Raw genomic sequence first — 12108 nt, forward strand, 5'->3', positions numbered from 1 at the left:
GTTGTTCTATAGTGTATTTATTATCTCTTGTACACAAACAACTGGATCAATAAAAGTAAAAGGGATTAAACATCTCTATAGTATTTGCAATTATCTTATTTGTATAGAGTACGATGAAGTTCAGTAGTAGATGATCTATACCATCGATCTACTTTTTAGATCAGAACAATTCTCATCCATTTCCCAAGCACATCAGGAGATACTCTCTTCGACTCAAAAAATTAAAATTGCGCACCGTGAACTTTGCTTTTGGGGAATTAATTTTTTGCGCAGCAAACTTTTGCTTTTTTATATTTATAACATCACATTGTAAATAAATAAACACATCAATCTTTAGCATTATCATCATTATCTCTTATCTCTTATTCTCCTCTTCCTTTTTTTAAAAAAATGTTAAACTTAAACAACAATATCGATGCTAGTCAACAATTGCAAGTACAACAACAAGTACAACAATTTCAACTACCTGAACAACAACAACACCAACCAATTCAAAATGTTTATACACATATGATTGGCAATCCAGCTCTCATTGGCTGTTACCCAACAAACAACCAAAGTGGTTTCAGTCTAAGAAACAATCAATCAACTTCATCTCTTCTTCCTCTTGCTGTTTCTCAACAACAACAACAAAAGTGTGATATCTATCAACAATATCAAATGTCAAATTCTGCTCCAGAGTCTGCTCTTGCTCCAATTGACTTTAGCTTTTCTTTGGATCTTGAATCGTGGTCGTCGCCATCAGCCCAGTCATCTCCTTGGGACTCTTCCTCACCATCATCGGTCGCTTCCATGTCCCCAATGGTTGCCCCAATCAGTATGACTGCTCCATCTGACTATATCCCAGTTTCTGACAACATGCCTTTGTTGAGTGCTTCTCAAATAGACTTTTTGGCTGCCAACACTCAATCAAATACTCTCGCTGCTGATGTAAATGTCTTTGATCCTCTAGTAGTTGATACCAATCATGCTGCTGTTGCTGCTGCTGCTGCTTTTGGTCAACAACAACAACAATTACAACAACAAATACTACAATTACAACAACAACTACAACAACAACAACAAATGGAATTATTGCCATCATCACCAAAGTCACCTGTGGGATCTGACTATTCTTCTTCTCCCTCATTTTCTCCGTCTTCTTCATTTTCCTCTGATGGTGAAGAATCTGATACAGAGATTGTCGTACCAGTATCACCTCGTGTCATTGCTAGTGCTACAAAGAGTGTACCAAAAAATGTTGTTTCTCCAAAACAACAACAACAAAAGAAACAACCTGCCAAGCCAAGAGCAAGAGTTGCTTCTTCTGCTTCTGCTGCTACTGATGCTCAATCCCAATTTATTAACCAAACGCTTGGAATGAATATGGTACTGACATCAATTGCCAATGTTGCAGTAGAGAATGGAAACATGAACCCTTGGAAACTAAAGTTGTCTGGTTCTTTAGTTCGTGACGACGGGTCAACCATCAAATGGCAACACATTGTTGTGATTGCATCGGTGCACTCTAGTTGCAGCGAGACTTACAACATTGATAACCAAACTGCCAATGTTTTGGATGACGGTACTGCCTGCATCAAGGGTATCAAGGTGACCAAGGCCGTACGTAGTCGTAGCCGTGCCTCTCAAGGAACTGCCAACGTACAAAGATTCAGATTGCGTTTTGTCGCCTATGACAAGTTTAGTGGAGTCTGTATTCCCATTCCCAACTGTACCGTTGAATCAAATGACATTACCTACTTGGCCAACACGAAAAACATGTTGCCTCCCACCATCAACTCTGTCGAGAGGGTATCTGCCGACCAGTTGCCAAGTGGTTTTATCACTCGTGACTCTAGCACCTACAAGTTTAATTGCAACAGAATCAAATGGGGCAAGTCAAACAACTTTGCCGTTGCATTCCAACATCCAGAAACCCTCGAGATTGTCCATTACGTCACAGAGACTGATGAAAATTGCCTCACTCCAACCCTTACCAAAAAGGAATCTGGTTATCTCTCTGTTCCAAATCAATACAAAAACTTCAACTTGGTTACTGGTTTTTATTCTCAAAAGGATAGATCCTTAAATTTGTCTACTTCTCCTTTCAAATTTGTAAATTAATTAATTAAATAATATTATACATGTTCTAATCATCTTTTATATTAAATAATCTGCCTATCTTGAAAATATATATTTTCAGAGGCAAAAAAAAAAACAAAAAGGTATTGTAGAACAGATCCCTAGGGGGTTTTCATTTTGATAATTGATTGGTTTGAGTTGTAGTAAGGGATCTTGAGAATGCATCCTACTCTCATCGATATACATTCCTTCACTATTTAACTTGAAACTATCATTTATGGGTGTTCCATGGAACATTTATTTTTTTTTTGAGAACAATGAAGGAATTAAGACATGGAATGATTTTGGAAAAATAACCCATAAATTTTGTATATGTATTTATTCAAACAAACAATTGAATGGTAAACTTTATGAACGTTCTCAAGATTCCCTTCCTACAAATCAAACTATAATATCAAAGAAGAAACCCCCCAGGGATCTGTTTATTCAAAATAATTATTCTATTTTTTTTTTTTTAAATCTTATAATAAATCATAGAAATAATCCAATCCCTAAATTTTCAAAAAAGATTAAATAATTAGTTTTCTTATTATTAATACTTATTATTATTATTTTTTTAACATACTTGACCAATTTCCCAAATTGAAATTGAAACTTGATATTGTTTGGCCAATTGAATTCTTTCTTGAATGAAAAGTAGGGAGGGATAGGTAACCTTTTGTTCAGTGTTACCAGATGCTTCGTCTTGATAGGTAAAGGTATGCTCGTGGGTTGTTCTACTCCAATCGATTCTCTTTGGTTTGTACTTTTTGATCATTTCAATGTAATCGTTACCCAAAACAGCAGGTGAATCTTTTAAAGTTGTTCTGTAACCATAGAATGGAATGCCCATCATAACCTTGTGAACATTGTCTCCACTATCACCTGCCAATACTCCCCTTAAATTATGTTCAACCCATGGTAATGGTGAAACCGATGCTTGTGATGGATCATAATCATAGGTCATCAATGAAAATCCATCAACAAATGATACCAATGAATGGAAATCTTCATTTGTAAATAATTGTCCTCTATCAATTGGCTAAAAAAACAAATAGAAAAGGTTAATTTATAAATTGATGATTTGATTGATTTTAATAGCTAGCTTACAGGAACAACAATAAATAATTGTTTTTTAATTGATTGTATCTTTTTATATAATCTTTCAATAAATTGATTTCTTGGTTTCTTATCAATCTTAAAGTATGGTACAATTCCTTCTAATACTAATCCATCATAATCATTTTTCCTAATATATAAAATAATTAATTAAAATTTTAATTGATGTGGATATTTGTATACTTCTTCTTCTTCTTCTTTTTTCCTTACTTTATATCATTAATTAATTGATCAATTAATATATCGTCAAGGACAACTTTGGCAAGAGCAGTATTCCAATTTTGACCATCAAATTGGTATCTTGGGACTACTTTGGTTTGTGATCCATCTCTAATACTATCGATCCATTTCTTGTCATAGTTGTTGTCACCTTGGATCAGAGTCTTTTTACCATCCCACTTGATCTGATGCCAAACGGGTGAGACATGAGTAAACTTGTGCTTGAATCGTTCAGCAATCTCGTAACCGTGCTTGTTCCATGGTGTTACATAGGCAAGTACATTGCCATCAAACAAACGTTTTGACGTATCCTCGTAATAGGACAAGTAGTTCTTGATGATACTTGATGGTCTGAAATTCTCGCGCACCAAGTTTCTCTTGACAACATTCTTTTTTGTACTCCAAGGTTGTGAGTAATCTACTGCTAGATCTCCATCATCACCTACTTCAAGTACACTATCAAGTGAATCTTTGTTTCTATCACCAATCTTTTTAGATGATGTTACATTTAATGTTACAATTACAATAATGAGAATGATACTAAACCATTTAGAGATTGATTTCATTCTCTACTATCTACTATCTACTAGTCTTCTTTTACTTTTATCTCTTCTGTTTTTACAAATATTATAGACAATGAAATATTGAGTTGATGAAATCCTCTGATGATAAAGTGCTCTTTGGGTACCTTTTTTTTACAGCATCGGGCCGAACTCCATTCAATCAAAAATAAACAGACTAGTCTCTTAATTAATTATCCACGTATCACTCTATAAATAACCAACAATACATATATATAGAGCAATTAATTAATTAGATAACCGGAGATAATTCAAAAATTATCCTTTTTGTTACGTTTTTCCTTTTCATCTTCACTGAACCATCAACAGTCTATGGAAGAAGGAGAACGACCCTTACATCGTCTGAAATGGAAAAATGATCTGAAGGATCTTGAAAAAGAAGCGGTTGGCAAGTACAACAACGTCAGATACTGACAGCGAGTGTGGCCATTGTTGATTTTTTTTCAAATTTTTGACAGAGGCACCAAGGACTGACAGCAGAGGGAGGGGGCTTTGGCATGGCTCGCATGTCTCGTCGTGAGATCCTATCAACTGACCAATCAGCTGTTGGTACAGCCAAACGAACACTTTCTCTGCTACTGATTCTCAACCATCAAGCCTTTCCTCCTATTCATTCGTTCTCAATCCGCATCATCACCATCTTTTACTAGCTAGTGGTGTCTGCTGCTTGCTTGGCGTCTCCCTCTACCATTAAATAATTTATAATTGTTTAAGGACACGAGACACTAAAGTTGTCTCCTCGCAACCCAACCTTGATAGCCTAGAGCTCTTAGTACTTGATTTGTTTCACTTTTAGTTAGTTGTTGCTATTGTTTAAACCATCACTTTCCTCTCCCCACCACCAACACATCAGATTATTATGGAGGTCAGTGTTTCATTGATGATTTAAATAAACGAATAACACCCATCCCCAAACACGCGCGAGTAATACCAAAGAAACAGAGAGACAGAAAGAGAAAGAAAGAGAAAGAAAGAAAGAGAGAGTTAATTACACTTTCCTCGCCTTTCACAACAACCATCATATAAACAACAAACTTTGTAGTATATATAATATATAATAAATATAAATGTTAACGTATATAAAATAACATTAGTAATAGTAATAGTAATAGTAATAATAGTAAAATACAATAATATAATATAATAGTAGTTGAGTTTAGAGAGTTCAATATAGCTGACTTTGAACAAGTATTATATTTAAAAAATAGTAATAATAATAAAAATAAAAATACAACAAAAATGGAGTATATGATGAGTAATCAATCGTATCGCATCAACTCTACACCTGACAGGTACAATAATAATAATAACAATAACAATAATAATAATAATAATAATAATAGTAAAGATGACCATCATCCATCAAACAACACCAACAATAATATAGACTTTTTAGAAGCGGGTAATTTGATTGGTTTACAAGTCAAATGTTTGCCTTCATTATTTCAACAACCACAACAACAGCAACCAAATGGCAAACAACAACAACAGTCATCTCAAAATGTTTACATGTTTCTTGTCAAGGACAAGAGTAATGGAAACCAGTACACTCTAGTACCCAAACAATTTGTATATAATATTCACAATGCCTCCCTTATCGAAAAGAGAATGGGTAGCTGTACAGCCGTACAATTAAAGCTAGACAAAGAATCCTTTAAATCCATATTCCCAAATGAACATCCTGATGTAATTTCTATTCTTTATCGTATGTCAAATATTGAAATAGAAAGATAAATATATATAAACATGTATTAACTATTTGATTGACCTATTCTAGCCGACAATACAACAAGTATAACAATGATTGATTCAAGATTCTATTTTTCACTTTTAGTTCTTCCATCGGGAGAATTATGTTATTCATCAATGCACGAACAACTATCCCGAAAGGCATTCCAATTGCTTTGGGATAACCTCGATATAAAATCAATTGTACAAAACAACCAACATCAACAACATCACAACCAACAACAACACAATAATAATAATATTTATATGAATGGACATCATGGTGGAGGTCATATGATGATGATGAATCACTCAGGAGGACAAAAGAACCAAAGCAAAATATTTAAATTATTGGACAATAATAATATTCATAATGGAAGTAGTGGGAGCAGTGGAAGCACTACAAATAGTACTACAAACACAAATAGTAATAATAGTGATGACGATGAACTTATCACTGAAGACGATGAGGATGAGATGGAGGATGACGAGGATTTTGAGATGGATGATACTCTTGATGGATCTGACCGCGGACAGATCTACTCGTCCGAAGATAAGAGTCGGATGATGGAGCAGGTCAAGCTACACAAACACAAACAGGAAGAGATTAAAAGACAGATCCAAGAGAACCTACGACAACAACAAATCATTGGAGCTCATCTTGCCATCCAGAAACAACAACAAAAATACCAAGACCAATATTTCATCCAAACCGTTCAAAATCAACATCAACTATCTCTACTTCAAAAAATTTTAAAAGAACAAAAGGCAAATGGCAAAGAAACTAATAATAATAATAATAACAATAATAATAATAATAATAATAATAATAATAATAATAATAATAATAATAATAGCTCATCTACCAATAATCCTGCGACTACTACTACTACAACTACTACGACTCCATCCTCTTCAACTACCACAGCTACCACCCCCAACACTGTATCTCCATCAACTTCAAATTCTTCTCTAAGTTCTTTATTATCTTCTTCAACTTCATCATCGGCAAATACTTCTTCTTCATCTTTGCCATCGGCATCATCAACTTTATCACCTATACTCACAACTTCATCTTCTTCCACTTCTTCTTCATCTTCATCTTCATCTTCCTCATCCTCAAACAATGTATCATCATCATCATCATCCTCAAATATAATTCCAGAATTTAAATTAACAACTCCACCACCACCAACAACCCAACCGAATATACCAAATATCATAATGGATGATAAAGAAATGAAAAAGAAAGAATCAATTTCAATTGTTGGTCACCCTACACTTGTTGGTATTGGTAATTTAGATAATAACAATAATAACAAGTCTAGATCACCATCACCATCACCAAGGCAACAAGGAGGAAGTGGAGTAGGAGGAGCCAATGGAAGTGAGGTACATCACCATCATCATTACTTTTATCATCCCTATCATCCAGTACTTCCACCACCACTTTCCAACCTCCCTCTACCACCATCACCACCAAATGGTCCAGTCGTATATTCGCCTCGTTTGGCATCTGGATCTCCAGGCGGTCTAAACTCTCCTCGAAACCACTCTATCAACTCTCCCAGAAATCAAATTGTCAACTCTCCCAGAAAACATAATTACATGACCAACATATCACCCAGACATACACTTATGGCATCTACTGGAAGCAATGGAAGTAGTGGATCACCATGTCCATCCCCATCACCATCGCCACCACCCATCCCATCACCTCGTAACCTAAGTACCATCCTTCCTCCTCTTATCACTCCAAACATTCAAAATCTAATCATTACAACTCCAAGAGAAAGAGATAGAGATCGAGAAAGAGAAAGAGAAAATAGAGAAAATAGAGAAAATAGAGAAAATAGAGAAAGAGAAAGAGACAACAAATAATAATAATAATAATAATTTCAAAAATAATAATAATAATAATCAAAAATAACAATATAATATTTAAATATAATCCCTAATTCATAACATTTATATATATATCGAAAAAAAGGATAGAGAGAGAGAAAAGAATGAAAAAAAACAATACAGAGAGGCCAACAATAACAACCAACAACCCAACAACAACAAAAGAGATTATGAATCAAAAGAAAAAGAATCACTTTTAAAAAATAAATCGATCAATATATATAGAGTATAACAATAATATCCTTTGTCTTTCGGTTTCGTCTTTTATCTGTGTCTGTTTTTGTGTTGTTGGGAAGGCGAATCGACTGGGGTTTTTGGAGGGCGCTGCCTGGTGGAGACCAAATTTTTTTCATGACAAAGAATTTTCTTGATGAAAAATCTTGGTGTCGTGAAGAGGGTGGGGGTATTGCTTGTTGTGCTATCAAATAGAGAGAAGAGAGGTCTTTTTATATTTATATATATTTACCCCTAATACTATAGTATATCATTGTATAATAACATTTTTATATAACAGTAACAGTAGTACTTATTAGAATAATATATATATATATAGGTAAGGTAAAAACAAAGACAGAGATGAATGATGATGATCAATCACAGATCATAATGAATGATCGTTTCATTCATTGTACGGTGAATAGATGAATAGATGGAATGAATGAATGGGATGGGATGGGATGGAATGAATGAAACGTGCGAATTCAACAACGACAGGAAACAATAACAGATAGCAGAGATATATAACAAACACAGGGATGGAATAGATGATTAATCAAATATACATATTATATATACTTTATAGAAAATGAGATTCGATGAATTAGCAGATACATCCAATGGAGTAAAGGCTGCCGAAGCCGCTTTCCGTGAAAAGGTTCTTGCTCGTCAAGTACCATGGAATGCTTTCTTCAACTCTAATGGCATGTCTGAACAAGAGTGTGATCTCATTACAAAGTACGATAAGAAGCCAGAAGCTGAAAAGCGTGAAAAGTTCTTGGCCGTATGTTCATCAATGAAAGAAAAGAAGAAAGAAAGCAAATGTGGATAACATACTAATCGTATATCATACACCTCTTATTCATCTACAACCATCTACTATCTATCTATCTTATCATTTTATAGAATGGTGAAAAACTTACTCATTTCTTTGTCAACTTTATTCATATGAATGCCAACTATGAAATCATTCAATATTTACTTACTTTGATTAATGAAATCATTCATAGTATGTGTTGGATATAGATAAACGTACAATGATCGATAGTGGATATATATACTAATATTTGTTTATTTTTTTCATTCTTACATAGTCGAACCAAAATCACTTCAATTCTTTGCCAAGTTGAAAAAGGATGATGATCCATCATACCCATACTCTACATTCTTTAGACTTTTGTCACGTGAAGACAACAACGCCTATATTAACCTCCTCACTGGTGTCATTCTTGGTAACATTATGAGTGCAGGAACTCCACAACAAAAGGATATCGAATATTTGTTCAACTGGATTCTCCCATTGCTCCGTAAGAACAATGCTCCAGAAGTTGAAGTTGGTCTCATTGCTCTTCAACCACTCCTCACCAGAGAAGAACACAGAGTTATTTTCCATAACTTGCAAGGTCAAGATTTGTAAGTCTTTTAAAAATAATAATAATCCTTAAATAGGTTAACTAATATGTTATTCTCTCTTTCTCTCTATCTTTAGGTTAATTAATATTTTGGCTCAACAAGTTGCTGCTCCAACTCCAAACCTTACACTTCTTTATGAAACTCTCTATGTATTATGGTTATTCTCTTACAATTCATCTGTTGCCACCTCTCTTTCCGGTAAGGGTGTTGTTGGTAAATTGGTTACTATTATCAAACAAATCCAAAAGGATAAGATTGTTAGATTATCAATTGCTACATTAAAGGTAAAATAGAAAAAAAAAAAAAAAAGAAAAACAAACATATATTAATATTTTTAATTTTATAGAATTTGATGGGCAAGGGTAACAATAATGAAGAAATGATTGAATGTGGATTCATTCGTATGTTAAACTTTTTAAGCAACAAGAAATGGGGTGATGAAGATATTGTCACTGATTTGACTGATTTATCAACTGGTCTCTCTGAAGATATTGCAATCATGAGGTATGTCAAGTAGATAAAACGCTTGCAACAAAACATTAAACTTATTCCTTTCTTTTCTATTTTCCTTTTCTATTTTTTTTTTTAGTTCATTTGATAAATATAAAGCTGAAGTATTATCAAATGAATTGGAATGGACACCAGTTCACAAGTCTGAACAATTCTGGAAGGACAATGCCTCTAAATTTGAAGAGAATAACTTTAATGTTCTCAAATTCCTCCACCTCATTCTCCAAAAGTCCTCCAACCCACTTCACCTCTCTGTTGCCTGTCACGATCTTGGTGAATTTGTAATCCATCACCCACGTGGTAAGCACATTGTCGAACAACTCCAAATCAAGCCAGACATTATGTCATTGATGGCCAACACCAACGAAGAAGTCAAGAAACATGCTCTCTTTGCTCTCCAAAAGATGATGATCAACAATTGGGAATATTTATCTGCTAAATAAGGAATCATAAAAAAAAAAAACGACGTTTTAAAAACAAAAACAACATAAAACAATTTAATAATAACTATAAATAAATAAATAAAAACATCTATTAAAAAAAAATAAAACAAAACAAGTTTGTAGAGGTTATCTAGAAACAAAAGATAAATTAATTTTATTTTTTGGTGTTAGAGTTGCTCTTTGATAAATTTCAAATGGTTGATTCAACTTGTCATCAAAAGTTAAATTAAAATGTTTAATAATTGATCCAATTATAATTTTTGATTCAATCATTGAAAATTTTTGTCCAATACATCTGAAAAGTAAAAGTAATTAGTATATATTTATCTATCTATTATCATATTCTATTTTCTATTTACATTCTTGAACCAGAACTAAAAGGAATAAAATTTGAATTTAAAGTTGATTGATTTAAAGTTTTCCAACGATATGGATTAAATTGGTTGGGAGATGGATAAACTTTTTCATTTCGATGTAGAGCATAGACTGAAATTAAAATTAAACTATCTTTTCTTAGTTTCCAATCTCCAGGTAATACAGTACCATCATTCATAACAGTTCTACCAATCATTGGTGCAGGTGGGAATAATCTTAATGTTTCTAAAATTACCCATTCCAATAAATCATTATCGTTATTATTATTATTATTATTGATTGAATTAAATAAATCATTTTGAATTTCTTGATGAACTGATAACAAATATAATGTAAATGTTAATAAATTAGCTGATGTTTCATGACCTGCTAAAAGAAATGTCATTATATTTGACATTATCTAAAGAGAGAGAGAGAGAAGAAAAAATAAATTAATTAATAAAAAGGAAGGACATCTTTTTTCTTATTCTTTCTCTCTCTTACCTCTTGATTATTTAAATTTGAAGGATGATTTAATAAATAATTTAATAAAGTATCTTGATTATTATTATTATTATTATTATTTGATTTATCAATTTCATTTTGAATAATTAATTCTAATTGTTTGATTGAAAGATTTAAAGCTTTATCACTTGGTAGAGGAATATAAGAAGATAATCTTCTAATGGGTCTAATCATTTCATCAAGTATAAAATGAAAGTTTGTTGAAGTTGTACCATGATCACTAAACTTTTGACCGATTGACAGAATACCAATAATATCAAATGTTAAAGTTGTCATTAATTGATGTATATCTATTGTCATTTTTTGACCTTCTTTTCCTTCTTTTTGTTTTAATGTATGAATAGTTTCAAGAGTAAATGATTGCATTGTAGATTCCATTGATCGAACTTTTGTATTTGAGAATGCACAGGCAATAATATCTCTTTGTTTTTGCCATTGCTTTCCTTCAGTCATTAGAATACTATTCCTAGCCAATCGTATCAAAACACCCGAACTATCAGGTGGTTTCTCATAATCACCAACAGGAGCAGTCAATACACTCTTACAAATCTCTGCATTCTTTGTAAAGATCATTGCTCTACCAAAAAATGATGAACTATAACTATCTTGATTATAATCTCTAAACCATTTTAATATTGTTCTTTCACTTGATTGTTCTGAGAATGATGAAGAATAAGAAGAAGATGAAGAAATAGAAGTAGAAGTAGAAGAAGAAGAAGAAGGATAATAATAATTATATAAATAGTTTATAAACCAAACTATAAATGATGGTCCATTTGGTACTTTATAATCATTATTTTTACCACCAAATAGAGATGATTTAAAATAAATCTAAAAAGAAGATAATGAATGTTAAACATAGAGTCAAAGATATTAATCTTCTTCTTCTTCTTTACTAACTTACAAATGTTAACCAAATGATAATACCAAATAATATCTCTAGAATCATTGCTTGATTGATGTGATTGGTTGTGAGGTATATAAATAAAATCATT

The 12108-nt window shown here is 32.6% G+C and overlaps 6 protein-coding genes across 6 annotated transcripts; 4 read left to right on the forward strand and 2 right to left on the reverse strand.

Moving 5' to 3' along the window:
* Positions 1-390: 390 nt before the first annotated feature.
* DFA_07436 (uncharacterized protein) lies at positions 391-2103 on the forward strand (the record flags this gene model as incomplete). The annotated part of the gene is made up of 1 exon (XM_004367239.1): positions 391-2103. The coding sequence occupies one exon, from the start codon at positions 391-393 to the stop codon at positions 2101-2103; it is 1713 nt and encodes a 570-aa protein (XP_004367296.1).
* Positions 2104-2582: 479 nt separating this feature from the next.
* Positions 2583-4004, reverse strand: chid1 (chitinase domain-containing protein 1; the record flags this gene model as incomplete). The annotated part of the gene is made up of 4 exons (XM_004367240.1): positions 2583-2612; positions 2687-3142; positions 3211-3349; positions 3430-4004. 4 exons carry the CDS (start codon positions 4002-4004, stop codon positions 2583-2585), a joined length of 1200 nt encoding a protein of 399 aa, XP_004367297.1.
* A 1082-nt stretch (positions 4005-5086) lies between these two features.
* Positions 5087-5753, forward strand: DFA_07438 (uncharacterized protein; the record flags this gene model as incomplete). The annotated part of the gene is given in 3 exon segments (XM_004367241.1): positions 5087-5094; positions 5114-5139; positions 5167-5753. The coding sequence occupies 3 exon segments, from the start codon at positions 5087-5089 to the stop codon at positions 5751-5753; spliced, it is 621 nt and encodes a 206-aa protein (XP_004367298.1).
* Positions 5754-5819: 66 nt separating this feature from the next.
* On the forward strand, positions 5820-7628 carry DFA_07439 (uncharacterized protein; the record flags this gene model as incomplete). The annotated part of the gene is made up of 1 exon (XM_004367242.1): positions 5820-7628. One exon carries the CDS (start codon positions 5820-5822, stop codon positions 7626-7628), a length of 1809 nt encoding a protein of 602 aa, XP_004367299.1.
* Positions 7629-8003: 375 nt separating this feature from the next.
* Positions 8004-10234, forward strand: vatH (vacuolar ATP synthase subunit H; the record flags this gene model as incomplete). The annotated part of the gene is made up of 8 exons (XM_004367243.1): positions 8004-8055; positions 8206-8285; positions 8455-8652; positions 8775-8877; positions 8963-9281; positions 9358-9565; positions 9628-9785; positions 9871-10234. 8 exons carry the CDS (start codon positions 8004-8006, stop codon positions 10232-10234), a joined length of 1482 nt encoding a protein of 493 aa, XP_004367300.1.
* Positions 10235-10288: 54 nt separating this feature from the next.
* Positions 10289-12062, reverse strand: CYP525A1 (cytochrome P450 family protein; the record flags this gene model as incomplete). Its single annotated transcript, XM_004367244.1, has 4 exons — positions 10289-10298; positions 10594-11009; positions 11093-11944; positions 12018-12062. The coding sequence occupies 4 exons, from the start codon at positions 12060-12062 to the stop codon at positions 10289-10291; spliced, it is 1323 nt and encodes a 440-aa protein (XP_004367301.1).
* Positions 12063-12108: the final 46 nt, after the last annotated feature.

The sequence above is a fragment of the Cavenderia fasciculata genome, assembly GCF_000203815.1.
Source record: "Cavenderia fasciculata unplaced genomic scaffold Scf_ET2XIPL01CNAVH-3, whole genome shotgun sequence".
In the NCBI taxonomy this organism is placed as follows: Eukaryota; Evosea; class Eumycetozoa; order Acytosteliales; family Cavenderiaceae; genus Cavenderia; species Cavenderia fasciculata.